Source organism: Papaver somniferum, chromosome 9, assembly GCF_003573695.1.
Source record: "Papaver somniferum cultivar HN1 chromosome 9, ASM357369v1, whole genome shotgun sequence".
In the NCBI taxonomy this organism is placed as follows: Eukaryota; Viridiplantae; Streptophyta; class Magnoliopsida; order Ranunculales; family Papaveraceae; genus Papaver; species Papaver somniferum.
This window is the reverse complement of record NC_039366.1, coordinates 50,965,590-50,989,014: the sequence shown is the minus strand read 5'-3', so window position 1 is coordinate 50,989,014 and position 23,425 is coordinate 50,965,590. Positions and strand designations below refer to the sequence as shown.

Genomic DNA, 23,425 nt, shown 5'->3' with positions numbered 1-23,425 from the left:
CAGTGAAAGGTGGAGGATGTGCGTACCAGACTTGTGAAATTCTATGAGTTTTAGCGTGCCTAGCCACTCTATCAGTTAGATTGTTTATTTTTCCACTTATAAACATGCAAAGCCATGAAGGACGATCATCTAGAATAGATTTAATCTCTAAAATTAAAACTTGATTCTCCCATGCTGCTATTTGGAAATCCCCGTTGACTGCATCGATCACCAATTTTGCATCCATCTTGAAACAAATACTTTGTAGTCCTAGTTCATCCGCACTCTGTATAGAATGTCGTAATCCTCCACACTCCGCAGTTTCCGCGTTCAAGAGTTCATCGGCATAGGTACAAGTTTCGTAGATGAATTGTCTAACAAAAGAACGATAAATTAGTCCATCATCATATTAGCACATAATGTGGATGTCATTCATTCATAATTATTTTGATTATCAACAATTGATCAGTATTATTTAGTACAAAATATCATTAATGTCATAAACATTTACACCCTAATTTTTTTTGAGGTTTTAAACGAACCGTGTAAAAAACAATGCTAAAACCGTTTAATTCTAAATATACCCCTAAAAAGGGAAAATAAGAAACCTTTTTTGGGAAGTGGTGGGACTCAAATTGAATACCACATTGGATTTAAAAGTTACGTGGGAGGTAGTTTTAGTGTTGTTCATTTGCATGGTTCATCAACTATACTTGGAGAAATTATCGCTTCTTATCTTCATCATGTTGTGTCACATCTGGTATCCATATCTGTGCTTCACAGCAAATAATGGTCCTTGTAAAAGGACCTAATTTTCGTTGTTTATTGACTCTGGGTTTAGGAGTCTCTGTTGTTAGGTCCCCAAAGTAAGACCCATTTTATCGAGTAAAATTTTACATTCCTCCGTGCTTCCTTTTCTGCCGCTGATGTGGCTGGCACTATATAGATATTTGTTTTCCCACTTGGCAAATGTTAAGTCAAAAATGTCTTACTTTGTTATCACTTTTTGTAAGTGCTCTGATGTGGATTGTGGAGTGTAAGGTTGACATTCTACTCTAGTTAGATAGCTTTGACTATGGGTGACCAAACAGTGAACGATGAAGTATTTTAATCCAGATTTGAGAGTCGATGAATCAGAAACCAACTTTTTATTGTCAAAGATTCATTAAACTCCTTGTTAAGCAAAGTTGGTGATTCTCTTAATCATTGTCAGTAGATGTCAATCAGTTGTTTACACCAACTGGATTAGTAGAATAATCATCAAACTAACAAAAGTGTCTCCAAAAGCAAAAGAAAGTAGTGTCTGTAGAGAACTAGAGATAAAGGGAAGCAAAAGTCTAGTTTGTCAGGTATTTGGGCTCCGGGCGGATATTCACTTTCTAGAATGCATTTGTTTGGGTGTTACTAATTAGACAATTACAATTCTCTGACTCAGTTATTCCCCCTAGATTCTAATATTGTAGCTTGTGCCTTGTGGGAGTTGGGACAAAATACTCCCAAGACTTTAGAATGTAGTCTAACAATATTTGCAAGAAAGGATTCAGTCATTAGTTTCACCCGCGTAGTCGATTGCCAAAAACTTCCAGTGTATTTGGTTAAAATCCCGACCATCATGAGCGCCAGATTGGCTGACAACTTCTACAACTTGTTGTTGGACGAGTCACATAATCCATGTTTAAGTTCATGTGCATCACGTAGTTTATATATTATTGCATCACCTCGTAACGGCTTCACTCAAAATTTATACTGTATATCATTGGGGGCAATTATGAGATAGTTTCATTTGCAGTATAGCATGATGCCAAGTGGGTTGATTCCACTTGACACCAAATGAATAATACAGTATATGTTTCCGTTAGAAGTTCAACAAAGCGAAGTTTAGCCAATGCCTGTGCTTCCTTTTCTGTTAGTACTAGGTATGAACCCGCCTTTTCGAAAATGGAAGTTACAGTCATCCATTTTTAATTACGTTAATCCCTATGACAAAATAATCAAAAGTCCAGTTTTACCCTCCTCATGCATGTTTTCAATCAGTCTCTATACAAAATTCGGGAAATAACTAGAAAAATTTATAACCAAGTGTTGGGTGCAATAATCAAAATAAAAAAAAATCAAATAAGCAAAAGTTATTGATACTTAGCTCCTTTATAATGGAAGTGATTGATTGACGAAACGAACGAGCTTCTCATATCTCCACAACAACAACAAGGCAAAACTTTGAAAAAACGGAGTGAGTCACGTGTTCAACACGTTGCCCTTAAGACATTAGCGCACGGCTACACTCAAGAGTGATGCTATAGTCCTCACATGACGGATATCTCCAGGATAAAACACCCTACTACACCTACTACTAGCACATGTAGTAGATGCTCAACTTGAGCTTGGCAACTCCGAAAAAAACGTTAAGGAAAATCGCGAACTCTTAAGAAACGCTATAAAATATTTTCCTTTAGGGGTCCCTCTAAAATATAGAGCAACCCCTTTCCCATAGATTTTACAAAAGTAGTGAATTTCTTTATATAATGGAATAAAACAATTTAAGAAGTGGAAACTCCACAATGTGGGACTAATAAGTTTTTCATTCACAAAAGAAAACAATAAATTATTATTTTTATTAAAACCATTAAAAATCAATTTTTATTAATCGTTTTCCAACAATCCCCCACATGAATGAAAACTCAATAAAACATAAAAACACAAATAGATCTTGGTGAATCAACAACCCAATCTCACGAACCGAACTGAGTGAACAGACAGACAGATCGTGCATGTTAAAGTCATACTAGCCATTCCAACGCCATCTCCCAAACACAACAGTGTGTTGACCCCAGGGTCATACTATGGATCGCAAAAATCATATAGTATAGAGAGCTTTCATCTTTAGCTCCTCACAAGTGAGACTAAAGGTTCCTTTCACCAAAGTGAAAAAGCATGAACTAGTGAACTCTTAGTGACCCTTAGGTCCTAAGTTCCAGTAATACCAAAACCATCAAAACGAAAATCACATAAAAAGCGCAGGAAATACCATTTTAGGCAGAGGTGTCCATGAGGTCTTGAACCTTTGGTTAGTGAGATATTACCGGAATTACTTGCTAGAGACAGTGAACTATGTCTTGAACTGCTAGCATTTGATGTAAATCGCGATAACAACCACGGATGATATCTCCAAGGGTGCTGCCAAGCTCGTGTCGTTTTGTCCACTTTGTCCCTGGACATATCATGTTTCTCAGAATGCTCTAGAGAATCAAAGCTCATATTCTCATAGGTTGCGGACTACTTCCTCATTCAGATAGGTGAGTTTCCATAAAGAGCGTTCCTGCTACACCCCACTTCAATCTTAAATTGAAACTATATAACTCATTAAGACTTGTTAAAAGTCATCCTTCACATGCAGTCACACTATCACGTCTACACCATAGGGAAGGGACAAAGAATGAAATTCTCTGATAGTGTTTACCTTTACCCACCACAAATTAGTTGTCTCATTCGAAACCTTGATCTTGGGATCTCCAGTCAGCAAGGTTGAGTATCCTTCATAGCAAGTTTAATTTATGAGCTTAAGCCCCATCCCCTTCGATGTGTTTCTAACAATCTCTTTGGATGAACCTTTCGTCAAAGGTTGCGCGATATTCTCCTTGGACTTTATCCAATCAATGGAAATAACGCCAATTGAGATTAGTTATTTTTAGCTTTAGCTATTATAGCTTGACTAACACAGTATATAGATATAGCTGGCACAGGCCTATGCCAGATAGGAATGTCTTCTAAAAAGCATCTTAGGCACTCAACCCCCTCTCGTGCTTTATCTATCACAATACTCTCAGATTCCATAATGAATTAAGCAATATATGTATGTTTGGAAATCTTCCAAAAACAAACCTTCCTGCTGGAGTGAAAACATATCCACTCGTAGACTTAAGACTCCTCTGAGTCAACTATCCAGTTTGCATCACAAAGTCCCTCAAGGACAGCAAGATACCTTTCATAAACCAAAAAAAAGGTAATAAAGTATTTTAGGTACCGTAATACTCTACTAAGTGCATCCCAATGCTCTTGATCTGGACAACAAGTATATCTACTTAACTTACTCACACTATAGGCAATGTCTGGACACTTACAATTCATTAAATTCATCAGATATCCTATAACTCTTGAGTATTCAAGTTAAGATACTCCACTATCCTTAATTTTCTTGAGTCGACAAGAATAATCGTACGGAGTACAAGCAGGCTTACAATCACAGTGATTGTATCTCTTAAGCACAAAATTCAACATAATGAGAACGACTAAGACTATAAATGCTAGATTGTCTTCTAATCCTCATGCCTAAGATTACATCAACAAGGCCTAAGTCTTTCAAGTCAACGTTCTCATTCAGCGCATCTTTTTTTTTAGTGGAATTAATCACATCTATGTTTGTATCAAGTATAAGCATATCATCAACATACAAGCATACAATCACACATGCATCCTTAACAAGTTACTTGTAAATATACTTGTCAGATTCATTAACTTAAATCCACTACACATTATTACATGATCAAATTTTCCATGTCACTGTTTACGTGCTTATTTGGAACCATACAAATATTTGTTCAACTTACAAACTTTGTCTTCATAATCTTTCACTACAAAGTCCTCAGGTTGGTCTATGTAAATTTCTTTATCCAATTCACAATTTTAGAAAAGCTGTCTTAACATCCATCTGATGTATCTCCAAGTTGTTAATGGCAACAATATCAATTAGCATCTCAAGAGAAGTAATTCTCGTCATAAGTGAATAAGAATCAAGGAAATCTACACTTTCTTTTAGTTTATATCCTTTAGCTACCAACTTAGCCTAATAATTTTTCTACAGTTTCATCTACCTAACGTTTCCTCTTAAAGACTCATTTACATCTCATGGTCTTACTCCCTGGAGGTAAACTAGCAAGCTCCCAAGTCAGGTTCCGACGGACTGAGTCCATTTAACTAAATGAAGCTTCTTACCAGAATGGGGTTTCAGTAGATATCAAGGATTCTTTATAAGTACGGGGCTTAGACTAAGCTAGGCATGTTATGAAGTCGGCTTCATAAGAAGTCTCAAGTCTAATTTTTTTACTTCTCTTAGGCTCAACCGTAACTTCATCTTCCTTTAAGATAAGTTTTGACTATTTGAAAATAAATCTAGGGGATCAACAACACATCTCTAATGAGGTACATGTTTAAGAATAAACATCTTCAAAGAACTCAGCATCCCTAGATTATGTAATAGTATTCACACCAAAGTCATAAAAAATCACACCAAAGTCTGAAAAATCAGAACACACAACCAAAAATCTATATGTAGAAGTATACTCAGCATACCTTATATGAAGACACAATCAACATTTTTGGTTTCTATCTACTTATTTTAGGAAGACGAATGGCAAACTTAGTCAAACACCCCCACACTTCGACGCATTCATAAGAAGGTCATCCACCTATCCATAAATCATATGGAGTTTTATCTGATCCTTAAGGGTACTCTATTATGGATATACTAGTTAACATGACTGCCTCCCCCCACAAAGCCGCAGGTAATCCTGAACTAATCAACATGACAATTATCATCTTCTTAAGGATACAGTTTTTATGTTCAAGGCTTCTAATTGGTTTTGAACTTCAAGTTTATACATCTTAAGGCTTCTAAGGCATCATCCTTATCCCTAAGCAAGTATACAAGACAGTACCTCGTACAATCATCTACGGAAGTTATAAACCATCTTTTACCACAGTGATTTTGGGTTGAACTCATGTCATCTAGGCCTAACTGAATTAATTCTAAAGGCTTAGAATTACTCTGAACATTTGTGCTAAAAGGTTTTATAGCATATTTGATTCTTCACAGATTTCACTTTTGTGTTCAAAGTCCAAACTAAATTTGGGTACGCAGCCTATGCTATCCAGTTAAGCATTGACTTATAAGTTTACGGTTACAAGCTTACCACATAAAACAATCAATCACATAAAGAAAGCACAAGAATCAACTATGTTCACATCATCAGTTTTTTCCGTTAAGCTTATATAGACCCAAAGTCCTATAACTCTTGCTTAAAAAATAACATCCTTGTTACAACAAGTTTTCCAGATTCAATTAAGATCTTAAATCTTTTTTCATCTACAATAGAACAAGATACAAGATTCTTGCATATGCTTGGAACATGAAAACTTCATTCAACGTGAGAGTATTACAAATATGAGCTTCTGCTCAACCTTTTCCTTTTATGCAACCTCTATTGCAGATGAGTTACTCAAAAAGAGTTTCTCGACATCCCCTATCCTCTGACAGGAGGTGAATAGGTCTTTGTTTCAACAAACATTCTTGGTGGCTCCAGAGTCCACCTACTGGTCTCTCACATTGGTTGTTAAAATAACTTCCAACATCATGTCAATGAACTCGTTCTAATTTGTTTCAGCTAAATTAGCATTAACTTTCTACTTATTAAGGTTTTATGTTGTCTACACTTTACTACCGTATGGCCCGAAATTTTACAAACATAACAATCGCCCTCAATTAAAGTAACGCCGGATTCAGTTTTACGAAACATACCTTTCTTATGAAGACTACGGTTAGAGTTGTGTTTGATATTCCCGCCTTTGTCAGCTTTGGAAGACTTGTGTTCATCCACATGCGCCTGGTAGCCATGTTCCTTTTCAATTTCATGTCACAATCTTCGTTTATACTCTGACCACGGACACGGTAATTTCCCAATCACCTAATACACCACATCTCACAAACCTTAGTTCCGAAACGGAAGATAAAATATGAGTTTTGAAGATAATATCTAGATTTAAAAACTTCATTTGAACCAATATATCAAAAAACTCATGATTACCCCATACAAAATACTTTAGTTAACAACAAAAGCTTGCCCGTCAGAATTTTTCAGGAACATTTCTCTGTTTTGTAAAATATCAAAAAAATACTTTTACAACTCCAAAAATTCTGAAATTTTATATGGGTAACTATAAGGATGTCTACTACGTTGTGTCAAAAGGGTTCATCGAAATTCCTTCTAGGTTAAGAGATAATCTCGAAACTCTACAGCTGACTAAAAAATTATTTTTGTTTTTCACTCCACAATTAACATCCATGATTCACAAACCAACCAACCATTTTCGATTATTACAAATTATAATTTCTTAAGATTATTGGGTGCAATAATCAAAATAAAGAAAAAATCAAATAAGCAAAAGTTATTGATACTTAGCTCCTTTATAATGGAAGTGATCGATTGACGAAACGAACGAGCTTCTCATATCTCCACAACAACAACAAGGCAAAACTTTGGAAAAACAGAATGAGTCACGTGTTCAACACGTTGCCCTTAAGACATTAGCGCCCGGCTACACTCAAGAGTGATGCTATATCCCTCACAGGGCGGATATCTTCAGGATAAAACACCCTACTACACCTACTACTAGCATATGTAGTAGATGCTCAACTTGAGCTTTGCAACTCCGAAAAAACCGTTAAGGAAAATCGCGAACTCTTAAAAAACGCTATAAAATATTTTCCCTTAGGGGTCCCTCTAAAATATAAAGCAACCCATTTCCCATAGATTTTACAAAGGGGTAATTTGCGTTACCTCCCCTGGTGAAGATTATAATTTGAGTTACCTCCCCTACAAAGATCACATTAGCAAAACCTCCCGTCGTCAAGTATTCCCTCCAAGGTCAGTTAGAGCATCCACAGTGGGCGAGTATAACCAAAAATTTGGGATGAGATCGTAACACAGTGGGACGGAGTAAAGATCAAATCCCAACCAAAGATCAAATTCCAGACCAAATATGGTCGCGACCAAATCCCAAATTCTAATATAGTCGGGCGTAAATTTAAAGTACGCTTGTTGCTGGGCGTAAATTTAAAGTACGCTTGTTAACGGGCGGAGATTTAAATTACGCCCGATGAAAATTCAAATTAAATAAAAAAGAAAAAGAATGATGAAAGTTACCAAAAATGGGGCGGACTTTTAAAGTCCGCCTGATGAAATTTTAATGGGGCGGACTTTTAAAGTCCGCCTGATGAAAGTTACAAAAAATGGGGCGGACTTTAAGTCTGCCTGATGAAATTTTACGAAAAAAAATGGGGTGGACTTTTAAAGTCCGCCTGACGAAATTTTAATCATGTACCGTTGCGTCACAACACGGACTAAACCCAAAATTTGGTCTTTTTTTTGATCTTTGATCTTTGGTTTTGATCGCACCACTGCAGTTGCTCTTAGGTGAGTAATCATCTATGCACAAGTGGAGAAAAACATACACGTGAACCTCCAGTTTCCCAAAATACCCACTCATCTTCTTTCCTCATATCTCTCTTTTACTCTGGCGGCTACACCACCGCCAGCATCACTATAATACACTCCACCTCCACAAAAAAACGTGCAATACGATTAACACGTCTTCACCAAGATCAAAAGTTCATCACCACCAAGCTAAAATAGAAAGCTATCACCACCAATCAGTTAGGATAATCAACATCCGTCAGTGAAACTAAATTTACCCACTGAAAAAAGAAAAAAAAAACACTAGATAATCTGAAATACTTGTCCAGAAGAAAGATGATTAAAACTAATGATAGGTAGTATTGATCTTCAATGGGGTTTGTGAAAATGGGAAAGGTGTAATCTCAATGAGAGTACCGTTTGCTAGTAAGGTTACAGAAGCCTAATTATCTACCCTTTAATCCCTCGGCCTTATCTTCAATACTCAATTTTACAAAAATCAAAATATCAAACTGACTCCTAACTCTCAACAACTCCACCACTGATTCATCGATTACATCACCATCGAGCAAACAAAAAAAATAATCAAGTGCCCTGATTTAACCCAAAACATTAAACAACAAAGAGTCCAATTAGCCCAATCTAATCCCTAATTTAGACCCAGATCTCGCCTAATGATTTCCCCAGTTCTCTGCCCCAAAACGACTTTTCTGTAAATTTGTCCCAAAATGTTCTCACCTCTAGGTTACCCATACTGATTCTAAAAACCTTAAACAAGTAGTAATAGTAATTACAGATCAGAAATCTTCTTTGATAATCAAAACCAGGTTCCAATTGGTTTTGCTGAGTCTGTATATTTGAATTGAAACTAAGAAATTTCAACAATTGATAACAAAACCACATAAGTATCAAATTCAAATCTAGGATTTGTAGATGAATTGGAGGCTACTGAAAGGGGACTAGTCGTTTGAGTTCTAAAAATAATGAATTGAAGATTTATAGATATAAGAAACGCTAAGCAAGACGACGCCATTAATCTTGGGAAGTAAGTGGCGGAGCATGGTGGTGGTGATTGAGGGTAAGAATGCTCCTGTTGGTGGCGGCTGTCGTTGGGTATTTATCAGCTTGGGAGGAGAAAATGTGATTGTTAATATCCACCACTGATTATTTGACTTTATCTACAGCCGTTGGATTATATTAGTATATGAGGGCATTTGGGGTACTATGTTTACCACGTGTCTATTTTTTCTAGGTGTCACTTTCACTGACTCGGCTAACTGGAAAATGGACGGAATATTTGACGAGAGGAGGTTTTTCTAATGTGATCTCTGTAGGGGAGGTAACTCAAATTATAATCTTCATCAGGGGAGGTAACGCAAATTACCCCTTTTACAAAAATAGTGAATTTCTTTATATAATGGAATAAAACAATTTGGGTTAATTTGCGTTACCTCATCTGGAGAAGATCATAATTTGAGTTACCTCCCCTACAGAACAAATATTAGTAAAACCTCCTCTCGTCACTTTTTCCATCCAAACCCGGTTAGTTGAGAAGATCATAATTTGAGTTACCTCCCCTGGAGAAGATCATAATTTGAGTTACCTCCCCTAAGAGCATCCAGCTGTACGAAGCAGATGACTCAGCTAACCGGGTTTGGATGAAAAAAGTGACGAGAGGAGGTTTTACTAATATTTGTTCTGCAGGGGAGGTAACTCAAATTATGATCTTCTTCAGGGGAGGTAACGCAAATTACCCAAACAATTTAAGAAGTGGAAATCCCACAATGTGGGACTAATAAGTTTTTATTCACACAAAAAATAATAAATTATTATTTTTATCAAAACCATTAAAAATTATTTTTTATTAATCGCTTTCCAACGCTAAGCAACTTTAATGGAGACTCCCCTGTAATTTCCTTCTGAAAATACAAAGAAAGAAGTTAAAACGTGTTTCATTCTTTTTCTTGAACAAGTAACCAAAAGCATTTGCACTACATATCCTCTTCTTCAAGTAAAATACCGCCATGATAATTCAAATTACTCAACTTGCTTCAAATAAGTTCGGCAACAATGCATTGACAGAGAGAGATTCAATCTTAGTTCATACTTTATCCGTAAAGTCAACCCTTTTACCCATTTACCCATTCTTTCTTTTTTTGTTTAAATATCTCAAGAGTTTCCCATTCATTGTCAAATTACTTATTTTTCCTTTCATAGCAATTCCACTTGTCTCTTAAGATCCATTAATGGTGGCAGGATTTAGGGTTTAGCTTCAAATAAGGCGTTTCGGTCGTGCAAACTATTAAGGTACTATAGAGTAGAGTACACATCTCACTCATTAATTCTTCTGCATTTTTTGTAGTTTCGAGTCTCTTTTTGTGGCTTATACTAGTATTATTGGTTATCGGGATATTATATAGACTAGTAATTATAAGAGTTCTTGGAGATCTGGGTTTCAGACTTTCAGTGAGCTTTTGGAGTATTAAATTAGGATTTTGGAAGTTATGATTCCTTACTCTGTTTCTTGGGTTCCAATGACATTGTTCTCTTCTTGAATTAACTAGAATAATCATGGATTCTGGCTGTCGGTTCCAAATAATCAATTCATTTTCAGAGATTCAAGTCGGCCTAACATTCAATTTTAGACTCCTAGTGATACATTTATTCGAAGAAAAAATATCAATTTTCAACCTTGAGATTAGTAATCGGATTTTTATAACGTTTTTTCTTTTAATACGAAATTGAGATCAAAACAAATACTAGTCGTTAATTTACTCTGTAATTAACAGCGAGGGTAAAAAAGTAATGAACAGAAAAAAATGGTGTATGAGAAAAAACGCAAGGTAAGGCCATTTTTCCCGCCATTAAAATCGGCTTTATAATGGTGTCGGAAGGAGCAAATGTATGAAGGAAGTATCGAGAATAACGCTTTTAGTTTCAGTCCAAGAAATAAATTTACTTGATTTTTTAATCTGAATTTAGTGTCAACCCCCATGTGAACTTTGATGCATTCTTCATGGGTCACTTGTTGTTGCTTCACAAGTTTACACATATAATACTACCTTTAGCTGCACATCATTGTTCTTCAAACTTTGCAACTCCATTCTTCTTCTACTCTTTGCTATCTCATCTGGGTTCCTTATAATTCCTTCTTTTTCCTCACTGTACATTAGATTTCTTCCCAAGATTTTGATACTGGTGAATTCCTATCGGAACTTGTGTTATATAGATTCTACAAAATTCTTGTACTTTCATCTGCTTTTATTTTAGTAAATATTTTGGACCGGTTTCCTCAAATATGCTTATGTTGGTTGAATTCATTGTAGATTTCTTTTTGTTTGAATTCAAGTTCGGGTTGGTTTTGAATCTGGAATCCATGTTTTGAAGTACAGTTGTTTTACTGAATCTTTATAATTTCTATTGGTCTGTAGATTGGAGTTTTTGTTTGTTCGAATCCGTAGTATGGGTATGGCTCGAACACCGAGTTTGAGAAATGGGGAATACTTGGAAGGGATGATAAATGAGTATGTCAATGGAAAGGGGAAGTCTAGCAGAGGTCACAAGAGTACTAAACTTGTCGCAGCTCTTACATGTTTACAGTTTGCATTTGCAATTTATGCAACATTCCTTCTTTACTATATGAGTCCTACTGTGGATTTGCGTATAGGGGCTACTAAGATTGCACAACACTGGAAACAGTTTATTGTCCCTCCTAACGTAGCTGGACGGTACCAAGAAGCTTCTTCTGTTCTTGTAGAAGAAACTCCGGCTTTGGGAGTAACCGAAGTATGCGAGCATGAGAAAATCGATTTCGAACAGAAGAAATCAACTGATGCACAAATGATCAAGCTGAAGAGAGAATTATACGACCAGGTGTTGGATTTTCAGAGCAAATCCGTTGGTACAGAAACTCTCAAAGAGCTTATGGCAATGAAGTCGATGTGGAATGTACGAGGTCCTAAAATCCCGAAAATCACCGTGATTTTGAACCATTTCAAGAGGAAGACACTATGTTCGCAGTTAGAGTCCCTTCTCCATCAAACCCTTCCATTCCACAATGTTTGGGTGCTCTCCTTCGGAAGTCCTAACGAGCTTTCATTGAAAAGAATTGTTGATAGTTATAACGATTCCAGGATAAGTTTCATCAGTTCTAGTTATGATTTCAAGTACTATGGAAGGTTTCAGATGGCTTTACAAACGGATGCGGATCTTGTGTACCTTCTTGACGATGACATGATCCCCGGGACAAAGATGTTAGAGATTCTATCTCATGTTGCAGGAACTGACAAGTATAAGAACTCGGTAGTGGGAAGTATTGGAAGGATCTTACCTTTTAGACAAAAGGATTTTACTTTCCCGAGTTATAGAAAGTTTCGATCCAAGGAAGCTGGACTTTATTTGCCTGATCCTGCTTATGATATCACCGTCGACAAGATTGTTCAAGTGGATTTCTTATCGAGTTCTTGGTTTTTATCAGCCGAGCTTGTCAAAACTCTCTTCATTGAAACTCCTGCCACCTTCATGACTGGAGAAGATTTACATCTCAGGTACATCTTTTTAAAATTTGATTTACTATTTTGAATTCAACTAAGTCTTATCTGGTCAAACCAACTGCAAAGTCTAGTTATAAAATCAATTGTTTGTACATTTCGTTGCTGAGATAAATATCTGTTCTTGGACTTATTAGCTGACAACTTGTTTTCTCATTTAAGGAAATTTACATGTATTTGGCTAGTCATTTAGGATTATCATGGGTTTAGAAATTTGTGTTCTTTGTTTCATTATTCTAACAATTTTAATGATGCATATTGCAATGCAGTTATCAGCTTCAGAAGTATAGAGGTGCTGGTTCTTTTGTACTGCCAGTTGATCCACTCGACAAGGAAACTTGGGGTGACAGTGAACATAGGCTCGCTTATGTGTCTGAGACCACAGTAATCTTCAAAGATATCGTTCAAGTTCGGGATGATCAATGGTGGCGAGCACTCGCTACGGGTTATGTGACACAATGGGCTGCAATGCACCCACAAAAGATAGATGCTCTTTTCTACGCTCATACTCTGGAAGAAGTGAAAGCACTCGAGCCCCTTCTCGAGAAATTCAGAACCACTGTTGGTAGAAAGGCTTACATTGCCACTCCAGGTGGAAAGTTCTGTCCTTGTGAAGAAGCTGCAAGTTCTATGAAATGGCCCAAGTCAGTTTGCCGAGAGAGGAGATTTAAAATTTTCGACTTAGGAATTGGGGCTCTTTCAGAGTTGTCAGATTCTGAAGTTCCTGTTATACAAGCAGTTTATTCTAGCATGAAAGGTTTGATCAAAATCCATAACCCAACTGTGCTAATTACTGTGTCTGACATCGATCCAAATATCAAGAAAGCTCTGAAAATGGCATCAGAGACCAACTCAAACCAAACAACACATATTCTTCTACCAAGGTCCTCAGTGTCCAGGGTTCTGTGGATGGCTGATCTACGACCAACTGCATTGCCAAGTAAGAAAAGCTTTACTTGATATACTTTTTTCATGCTTCATTTAAATAGACTGCGCATTATGATTCCTAAGCTTAGCATTAAGAATGTTTTCGGCTACTGATCAATTATTCCATGTGCAGATTGGAACAAAATGAGAATTTCTGTGAACATAATCACCCAAAACCGTGCTTCGTCACTCTTGAGACTTCTCAACTCTCTTAAAAACGCCTACTATCTGGGAGATGACATCCCTATCAGCTTCAACATGGATAGCAAAGTTGATGCCGAGACTATAAGGCTTGTGAATTCATTTGAATGGCCTCACGGTACAAAGACATTCCGGAGAAGAATCATTCAAGGAGGACTGATTCGAGCTGTCAGCGAAAGTTGGTACCCAGCATCAGATGACGATTTCGGCCTTTTACTTGAAGATGACATTGAAGTTTCGCCGTACTACTACTTATGGATCAAATACGTCTTGTTAGCTTACCATTACGACCCGCAAGTGTCTCTCCCTGAGCTTTCCTCCATCTCGCTCTACACCCCGCGGTTGGTCGAAGTGGTTAAAGAGAGACCCAAGTGGAATGCAACTGAATTCTTCAAAAATATCCATCCAAATACACCTTATCTCCATCAACTGCCTTGCAGTTGGGGAGCAGTTTTCTTCCCCAAGCAATGGAGAGAATTCTACGTCTACATGAACATGAGATTCACCGAAGACGCAAAGACAAATCCAGTTCAGATTCCTAAGTCTAGAACAAATGGATGGCAAGCTTCATGGAAGAAATTCTTAATCGATATGATGTACCTTAGAGGGTATGTGAGTCTTTATCCGAATTTCCCAAATCAAGCTAGCTTCTCAACCAATCATATGGAGCCAGGAGCTCATATCAGTGCAAAAGATAACGTTCTTAAACACAAGATAGAAGATTTTGAAGTTCCATTATTGAAGGACGATTTTCGTGGGTTTTTACCAGGAGGTAAATTACCTCCAGCTTCAAGACTACCATCTATAAATCTCTTCAACCAAGCAGTCTCTTTGAAAGGACTGAAAGCTGCAGGGGCCAAGCTTAAACAAGACGTGATCGGTTGCGTTCCAACCGATGTCGTTGTTGTCGATCATGACACCGGTTTGCCTAGCCGTTGTGCGAAATTCTGATATTTAGATTGTTGTTTATCATTATCATTAATTCTTTGCTTTCAATTATAGTTGTCAGCACAAAATCTTTCTTTTTTTGGTTTTTGTTGAGAAAGCATCAAGTAATAGTCGCAGTACTGGAACGAGAGAAACGGGAAGAAAACAGTGGGACTTTAACATGGGTGAGAGCTGTTACTTCTCAGTGAATTCCAAATTTTAAGGGCAAGTAGAAATTATAAATCTTGTTGGTATAAAAATTGTAATTTTCCTTCAATCAAATCTATGTACCATACCTCAAAAGTGGTTCAATATTCTGTCTCTCCCCTCAAAAGTGGTTCAATATTCTGTCTCTCTACATATTGAATCCAGAACCTGTAGAATCATTGAAGAACAAGAGACGGTGAACATCTACCATAATGTCCATCTGATGGCCTATTGTCACGAGTTCAAACTACCCAAATGCAACAACCAACCTTGATACTGACACTATGCTCCACAACACAGTTCAGCCAACTCGCCCTTAGCCAATTTCTTCACTTCTTGGCTAAAACTCTTTTCAACCCATACTAAACAGAGGTTCTACTCACACTCTTTTCAAGCCTTCAAAACAGCACACACAGTTCGCTTGATGCATAAAACATTAAGCCAAAACAAAGGGACAAACGCACCAATGGAACTAAACTTTAATCTTGGTCGAAGCCTTAGCACACTTAGGTTACACAAACTTTTCTTGTTTCGGACACCAAACCTATCACAATATCAGGCTTATATAGCCTTACAAAAGCTATAGACAAGTAACTGACTAGCAGTTGTGGATTTACTTTACAAGGCAGTTACCCAACCGTGCCAACTTGCCCAATTCCTCTCCTAAATCCAAACAGGCAGTTCCTAGCCTTAGAAATGCATAAAGCAAGCACAACTTCCGTGTAACCAACTTGTAACCGTCAAGGCCATGTGCATGGCACATGTTATCTAGCCTTGTTGCACCATGATAGATTTTGCCAGCCAAAATACGGCCATCATAGCTGAGCATCATTCTCCCAATGATGCAAGTGTGCTAATGCAAGTATTGCTTTCTTTCTTGCATGCCTCATGCACACAGGCTATGTGCCAAACTCATTTGGTACCTCTTGATGCTAATCTCGCATCTTTGGCCATGTCCAAACCCTGTTTGGCCTATGCCTTGGCCTATCTTGCAACTCTGGATGCACCATGCATCTTTGGCCTATGTCATGTTGCAAGTATCGCACCACCTTGGCGCTTTATTACTAGGACGCTTGACCGACCGATCATGGACCTCCCCCACCAGCTGAACTCGACGCTTCGTGGATTATTTTTGTTGTAGGTAAGCCTGGATTTAACTCCAAATTGCCACAATGTAGTATCCTTCTCCCAAGAAGTTTCGGAGTCTGGTAAACCATGCCACTTTACCAAATAATAAGATATCCTATTCTTCTTGCTTTGCCCTTCAACTCGATCATCAAGTATATAGTCTACTTGCTTGTCAAAGTGCGATCTGATTACTGGTGGTGCACGCTTCGCTTGTTGTCTCGAAGTGTCCAGCAAATCAGGATGGTACTTTTTCAAGAAGCTGACATGAAAAGTGGGATGCACTTTCAACCATTCCGGAAAAATTATCACTTCAAAAGGACCATCATATCTTGGGATTAGGCTTCTGTGCACTGTCTTGCTAGAAATCGTCTTCCAAATCTGGGGTGTTAGAGCACTGCTCAGTAGAACTCACAAGCGTTGTTATCTCAAGCTTGTTTGTCAAGTTTTGTTGATCAAAACTATATACTTGATTTCTAGTATACTCATAGCTATGTCTCTGATTAGGATAAATTGTGTAGTTGAGCTTTAGACTTCACGGCGTTCACCAATTGAATAAGAAGATCTTCTGAGGAGCTTGGAGGAACTTCATCAACAAAAGGTACGCGGAGACTAAAACTTATCTATCACTCAGAAGTCTATTCTATTTTATCTTCTAATGAGACTAAGTCGTATAACTATATAGACTTTTACATTATACACATTTGATATTTCGAGCCGAGTTTATCTCGCTTATCTATTTCTCGAAATGTGTTGGAAGCTTTTTGCTTTAGTTATGTTCATAGTATTCTTGACGAGTTTAGTTGGAAACAATTAATTTGTTGGAAACCAAATATAAAGTCAAAAGATGATCATGTGAAAATTACCTTGAACATCTTATATGATTTGTATGAGACAGTCATTTGATGTCAGCTCGGGAAGTTTCGTATTGATCATTTGATCACTTGAAAATTACTTGAAGCTAATGGTATGTGTGAGATTACCATTGTCGTCTTCTAAGGATGTTTCAATATTTGAAATGAGAGTTTAGAATGATTACCCATGTCTGGATACAACACTGTATGCAAACCTAGTATGCGAACTGTATTGTGATGATTCAGGTCCGTAACTACTGTTTGTGTATGTAGTATGCGAACGGATTTACCTGAGAAGGGTCCGGAACTCTTGTTTGCGTACCTAGTATGCAAACGGGTTTACCTGAGTTGGGTCCAGAACAGTTGTTCGCGAACGACTTGACTAGGCCAAGGCCCGGAGCTGCTGTTCGTGTACCCAGTTTGCAAACACAGTGGTTAAGTTCTAAATCGGTAATGCATGATTCTCATACTCATGAACTAAAACATTTATGATTTAAGGAATGCAAATTAACTTTGCAAACTGTGGCTTAATGTTCATGAATTGATTCTTGTGTAAGTACTTTGTACAATCACGAATCAAACCGATTTCGTTTCAATTTGTTCATGAATATTTCTATAAGATATTGAACAATTGAACAATTCTATTGAAGCACAATTAGATTCATTTGATTATCTATCATGATTGATTGAGCATCATATTTGATCTAGAAGTGTTAGATGAATACGGATAAGTAAAAAGTGTTCATATGGCTAACTTCGATTAATTGTTATTGAGCCAACCCAATATACACGTTTAGGTACGGTTACCCATATCTAAATATAAGTATACTTCATTTGTATCACAGGCTAAGACCATCTAACGGTGGATATTAATTGCTTAATTTCTAAGCAGACTTAGCTTGAATCTTAAATCAGGAGTTCATATAATGGTGCATATTGAATGCTTTGTTACTAAGTTATCTTAGCTTTTATTGTAAGCAACCCTGATTTGAAAAACTATATAAGAGAGAACTCTAGCATCTGGAAAACCCAATCCCGACACTTCCTTGTGTCCTAGTTGCAAAGTAGAGTCGATTCTCCTTTAACCTAGGTTTTCCAAAACCATAATTAGGTTAACGACTTGAAGACTTCATTTGGGATTCGTGAAGCCAGATCCAACTATTTTCTCTGTAGTTGTGTATTATGTTCTTACTTGTTCTATCTTATTGAGTTTTATGTTCTCTAAGATTTACTCGAGATTTATCTCTGATAGGTAAGATATAAAAAGTAATCACAACAGTTCTTCGTCTCAGACTCTTGTGATTCCGCAATAACTTCTTTTGTTAATCAGTTTGGTTATTATGAGGTGACTAATATTTCTACGCTGTTTTTCGGGAGTATAAGACCGGATTATTAGTTGGTTCATGTTTACCTTGATCTTTGTATCAAAAGATAGGACAAAAACAGAATAAATGATAGGCATATATGTGGAAGAAAAATTTGTTTATAAGTCTTGGACTTTGGGTTGTAGCAACTCTTAGTTGTGGGTGGGATCAGCTAAGGGAATCTAGTGCGCAGAATCCAGCGTGGTTCTAGAGGCTTAAGTAACGCGACTGTACCTTAATCGGTGTGAGACTTGGTTAGAGCTCAACGACATTCCAGTCTGAAGTTAACTTGTAGTAGACTAGAGTCTGTAGCGTCTTAATACAGTGTGGTGTTCAAATCTGGACTAGGTCCCTGGGTTTTTCAGCATTTGCGTTTTCCTCGTTAACAAAATTTCTGGTGTCTGTGTTATTTCCTTTTCCGCAATATATTTGTTTATATAATTGAAATATCACAGGTTGTGCGTAGTTCAATCGGTTGATAAATCCGACCTTGATTGTTGGATATAACTTGATTGACACTTGGGCATTGACATTTGGTACCGTCCAAGTTATTGCTCATATCAATCAATCTTACGGATTTCTATCTGTTCGATTTGCTGATTGTATTGAGAAAGAGATAAAGCTCATTGATATATTTCTTGATTGAGTCTCACTTTTAAGTTAGTGCTCTCGAAATTATATTGGAGTTTAGTCTATCCAGATTGCCGAACGAATTATTGGGTGTGGTTGTTATACCCCCGTTTTTCATGGAGCGTTAGATTCAACAACACCATATCTCCCACCTCAAATTCCGCATCTCTGTGTAAATCAATATATTTCTTCGTACTTATGATTGCCTTGCATAAACTGTCACGCGCTTTCTCAGACATCTTCGTTTTAGACCTTGCATAATGGTATGTTGCTGGACTTCTTAGCCTTTGGCAACTCATGAGGGGTTAATGGTTGATCTCATGTTGCTTACTAAAAAAGACTCAACTCCATTGATGAACTCTTGTGCAAATCATAACAAAATTGGGAAGTATCCAACAATGACACCCAACTTTCTTAGCTTGCAGTCACATAAGACGCAAATACTCTTCCAATAATGCATTTATCCTCTCCGTATGACCATTGGTTGGGGGATGATTTCCAGCAGAAAAATTTGGTTAAGATCCAAGCAATCTGAACAACGCAGTCCATAATATTCATGTAAACCGAGTGTGTCAATCACTCACAATATCTTAAGGAAGTCCCCAATACTTTACTACATTCTTGAAGAACAGATCCGCTGCAACGTCTGCATTACAAGAATGGGGGCAGGGAATGAATTTAGCATACTTAGAAAAGCGATCAACAACGACCATTATCGAGCTAAATCCTTGCACCTTTGGCAGCCCATTGATAAAGTCCATCAACAAGCACTGCCATGGCTTGTCTGGAATCAGCAAATGCTATAGCAATCCTGCTACATTTCTCCTTTCCGTCGTATCCAATTGTCACACTAAGCATGTCTTCACATACAACTCAACATCTTATTCCATCTTAGGCCAGTAATAGGAACGAGCTATCCAAGCATGCGTCCGTTCCATGCCTGGATGACCACCCCAAATGGAATCATGCGTCTCTCGCAAGAGTTCCCTTCTCAATCCACCTGAATTGGGTACATCAATTTTCCCTCATTTGGCATAGATGACTCCATCATCTATCCATTATCGACGAACAATATCATCACAGATCTGCTTAGTCAGGCGCACACATGCCTGATCATTCTTCGTCTCTTCTTTGATTTGAGGCAACAACCCTGCCTCAATCGTGGTCAGTGCCGTGACATATTCAGCTACCAACTTTCTGCTTAACACATCTGGTAAAGAATTAAGCCTTACTGGCTTATGTTCGAACTTGTAGTCGAACTCGCTCAAAAAGTCAAGCCACCTTACTTGTTTTGGAGAAAGTTTCTTCTGGACGGAAAAGAATGTAATTGACACATTATCCGTCCTTATGATGAAATAAGTTCCCAACAAATAATGGCTCACTGCCAACATCTCTCTCATACACAGTGTATCTCCCTTCAACATCGTTAAGCTTACGACTCTCATAAGCTATCAGATGGGCATCTTATACCAGGTCTCCCCTAGAGCCATGTCAGAAGCGTCAGTGTGCACTTCAAATGGTATATCGAAGCTAGGCAGGCGGACTCTGTCGAGACAGCTTCCTTTAATGCATCGAATGACCGCTGATACTCGTCAGTCCATTCCCATGATTTGTCCTTCCTCAACAAATCTGTCAAAGGGGCTACTTTATTTGAATAACCAACTATAAAGAACGAGTAATAGTTATGCAAACCCAAGAAAAAACGAAGCTCTCCTAGATTCTTTGGCTCAGGCAAATCCATAATGACCTCTACCTTTTTCCGGTCCATATGCACGCACCCTTGCAATATCACATGGCCAAGGATCGAAAAGTTATTGTGGTATGGGAAAACTCACACTTTTCCTTCTTCACATACAAACTTGCCTCCTTAAGTTTTGTAAACACTTTGCGAAGATGCATTACACGCTCTTCCAAAGTCTCACTATAAATAACTATGTCGTCCAAGTATACTACTCCAAACCGGTCTATCTACTCAGCGAACACATCATTCATCAGGTTCCAAAAAGTTGCAGGAGCATTCTTCAACCCGAATGGCATTACACGTTACTCATACGAGCTATACCTGGTTAACATTGCAGTCTATGGTTCATCTCCTTCTGTTATGCGCACTTGGTAATAACCTGAGCGCAAATACAACTTCGTGAAGAACTTAGCCTTGGATAATCTATCGAACAAGTCGTCCACTAGCGGAATTGCGTACTGATAGGCACCTAATATTGTATATATTCTTATCATTTTGTAGGTGTTTATGGTACTTTGTTGCACTAATTAATTGTATTTATGCCAAATTATGTATTTTGTAGTTCTTGTTCGTTTCAAGTAAAATGTGTGGCAATTGTTCCTGATTTTTTTGGTTTTGTAATGAAGAGAATGGTCTGAACACGGGATCGGTATAAACATGGAGCAAAGCGGGTATTGCGCGATGATGAATGGTCAAAAGAAGGCATGTGCAGTGAGGGATTAAAGCTGAGTTGTGAGCATTGGGAGTTAATTGGCCGAATTTCAAGTGCTAAAAACAATTTGGGAAACAATACAAGCCAGGTCCAAGTTTCACCCATATACCAAAAACAAGATATTCATGGTTTACACCCAAACAGACCCTTAACCCTTCTTTCATTTCTCAATCATCAGAAACATCCCCCGTTCTCTCCTTTTCACATTTGTCAAACCCTAACTCTTCCAATCTCATCGAAAGCCAACTCCCTGTCAATTTCATTATTCATCTCCCTTACCTCCATCACCATCTTTCCCCTGTCAGGCCACTTGCTTATTTTCTATACTTATCTCTACTCAATTCAACCTAGCCCTAGACTGTGGAGTGCAAGATTAAGTCGGCTGATTTTCTCTTCAAAAGTGACAGGATAACAAGTTATTGGTTTGAATTTTTTGCTCCTTGCGAACTCCAACAACTGCAGCAAGAAATTGACATTAAAAAGGTGGACGTGGTGGACACAAGCTGCATGTGTTATCAATTTAGGTCTGAACCTAATTTCTGTACATCAGTCAAATTGGTACAGTGGCGGTACTTGAATGAAAAATCTTACATAGTGGTGAGTTTCGAGAACAAACCCCCCAAATTTTATAATGTTTTTGTTGAGAATAGGGACTGAAAAAGGGAAAGAAATGTGTGTATAAATAGGGGGGTTGTTGTGTAACTGGAGATCGAAGAAAGAAGGATCAGAAGTAGAAAGTCATCTTGTAAGCTATCTTCTCAAAAACTCTTCTTGGTAGAAATCAGTAAACATTAAGAAGTTTGCATGAATGAATATCTCAATTTGTGAATCTCATATGTCATCTGTTTTCATCATGTTCTAATTTCTTAAGCTAGGGCTTAGATGAAGCCCTTAGCTTACTTCTAGTTGTTTATGATAATGGAAATGTTCTTGTAAGAGTGTTGATGGTGGATTTTCATTTAAGGCTAAAATTGTTAAAGCCAAAATTATGCGTTGATATCCTGCAAAGGATAAAGCCACTGATAAAATGATGAATACTTCTTCACTTCACTAATTTACTTAGAATGGAGCATGAAGCAACAATCCCATGTACCCTATGAATTTATGGCATCATGACCAGCCTTGTATTTCCTGTGTTGTTCCCACTGAACTCTCATTATTGGTGCGGCATGACGACTGAGTGTTACTCTCAGCAGAGTAACACGAATCTCCAAGTGTCACTAATGAGGCATGCACGAAATACTTGTACAGGCTACAACTCTCGGTGTGTTATACTAGCCCGATTAAGCATATTTGAATCTGGACTAACCATATCAGTCTCAGAAACAATCACGACCATGCAAGTTGGCCGTATGATTTAACCATCCTGGACGATCCTCAGCAGGAGCAGGCTACCACCTTAATTACCACCAGCGGGCCCATTTATGCCCTGGTCGGTCGAATACATACCACGCCTCCCAAACTACCACCGAATTCCAGCCTAAAGTAGTATGGTTGGGCTGGTATGGAGAAGCTTGGAAAACATGTACGCACAAGACTTCCAATAACGCAGCCGTCCAACTTCGCCAGCATGGTTGAACGGCGTAGATCATCCCATGACCGGTTGGACAAGCGTTGTCCTGCACACCGGCGGGCCCCCTTCACGCCTGCATAATCGATCCTCCCCTGACCTAGCCACGGAACCATGTACGGTTGCCCGAAGTTGGGCCGGCGTGAAAGCTTAAAGGATCGCAGGAAATTCCACTAAAGGTCCCAAATTGATCACGACCATCCAAATTCACCGGCATGATTGGATGGCTTATATCGGACCCATAGCCACCAGGCAGGTATTGGCGTGTTCACAACCGGCCCAACGTGGACCCCACATGGTTGTCCTCCCCAAAAGAGAAGCGTGGCTTGCCAATTCATCCATCCAAAGCAGTGTGGACGTGAAACCCTAATTAGAGTTTGCGGCACATCACA

The 23,425-nt window shown here is 38.0% G+C and overlaps 1 protein-coding gene across 3 annotated transcripts; it reads left to right on the top strand.

Moving 5' to 3' along the window:
* Positions 1-10,440: 10,440 nt before the first annotated feature.
* LOC113309379 lies at positions 10,441-15,107 on the top strand. Of its 3 annotated transcripts, none has more exons than XM_026557797.1 (4): positions 10,441-10,532; positions 11,657-12,772; positions 13,045-13,715; positions 13,836-15,107. In XM_026557797.1, exons 2-4 carry the CDS (start codon positions 11,688-11,690, stop codon positions 14,852-14,854), a joined length of 2,775 nt encoding a protein of 924 aa, XP_026413582.1. In that variant the 5' UTR covers positions 10,441-10,532; positions 11,657-11,687; the 3' UTR covers positions 14,855-15,107. The 3 variants fall into 3 exon arrangements, with proteins under 3 accessions (XP_026413582.1, XP_026413581.1, XP_026413583.1); XM_026557798.1 differs by lacking the exon at positions 10,441-10,532 and adding an exon at positions 11,400-11,423; XM_026557796.1 differs by lacking the exon at positions 10,441-10,532 and having other exon boundaries at positions 11,330-12,772.
* Positions 15,108-23,425: the final 8,318 nt, after the last annotated feature.

Coding starts and splice junctions, on each gene's coding strand:
- LOC113309379 (XM_026557797.1), top strand. CDS start 11,688: ATGGGTATGGCTCGAACACCGAGTTTGAGAAATGGGGAATACTTGGAA. Junction 12,773..13,044: donor GGAGAAGATTTACATCTCAG/GTACATCTTTTT, acceptor ATTGCAATGCAG/TTATCAGCTTCAGAAGTATA. Junction 13,716..13,835: donor ACGACCAACTGCATTGCCAA/GTAAGAAAAGCT, acceptor TTCCATGTGCAG/ATTGGAACAAAATGAGAATT.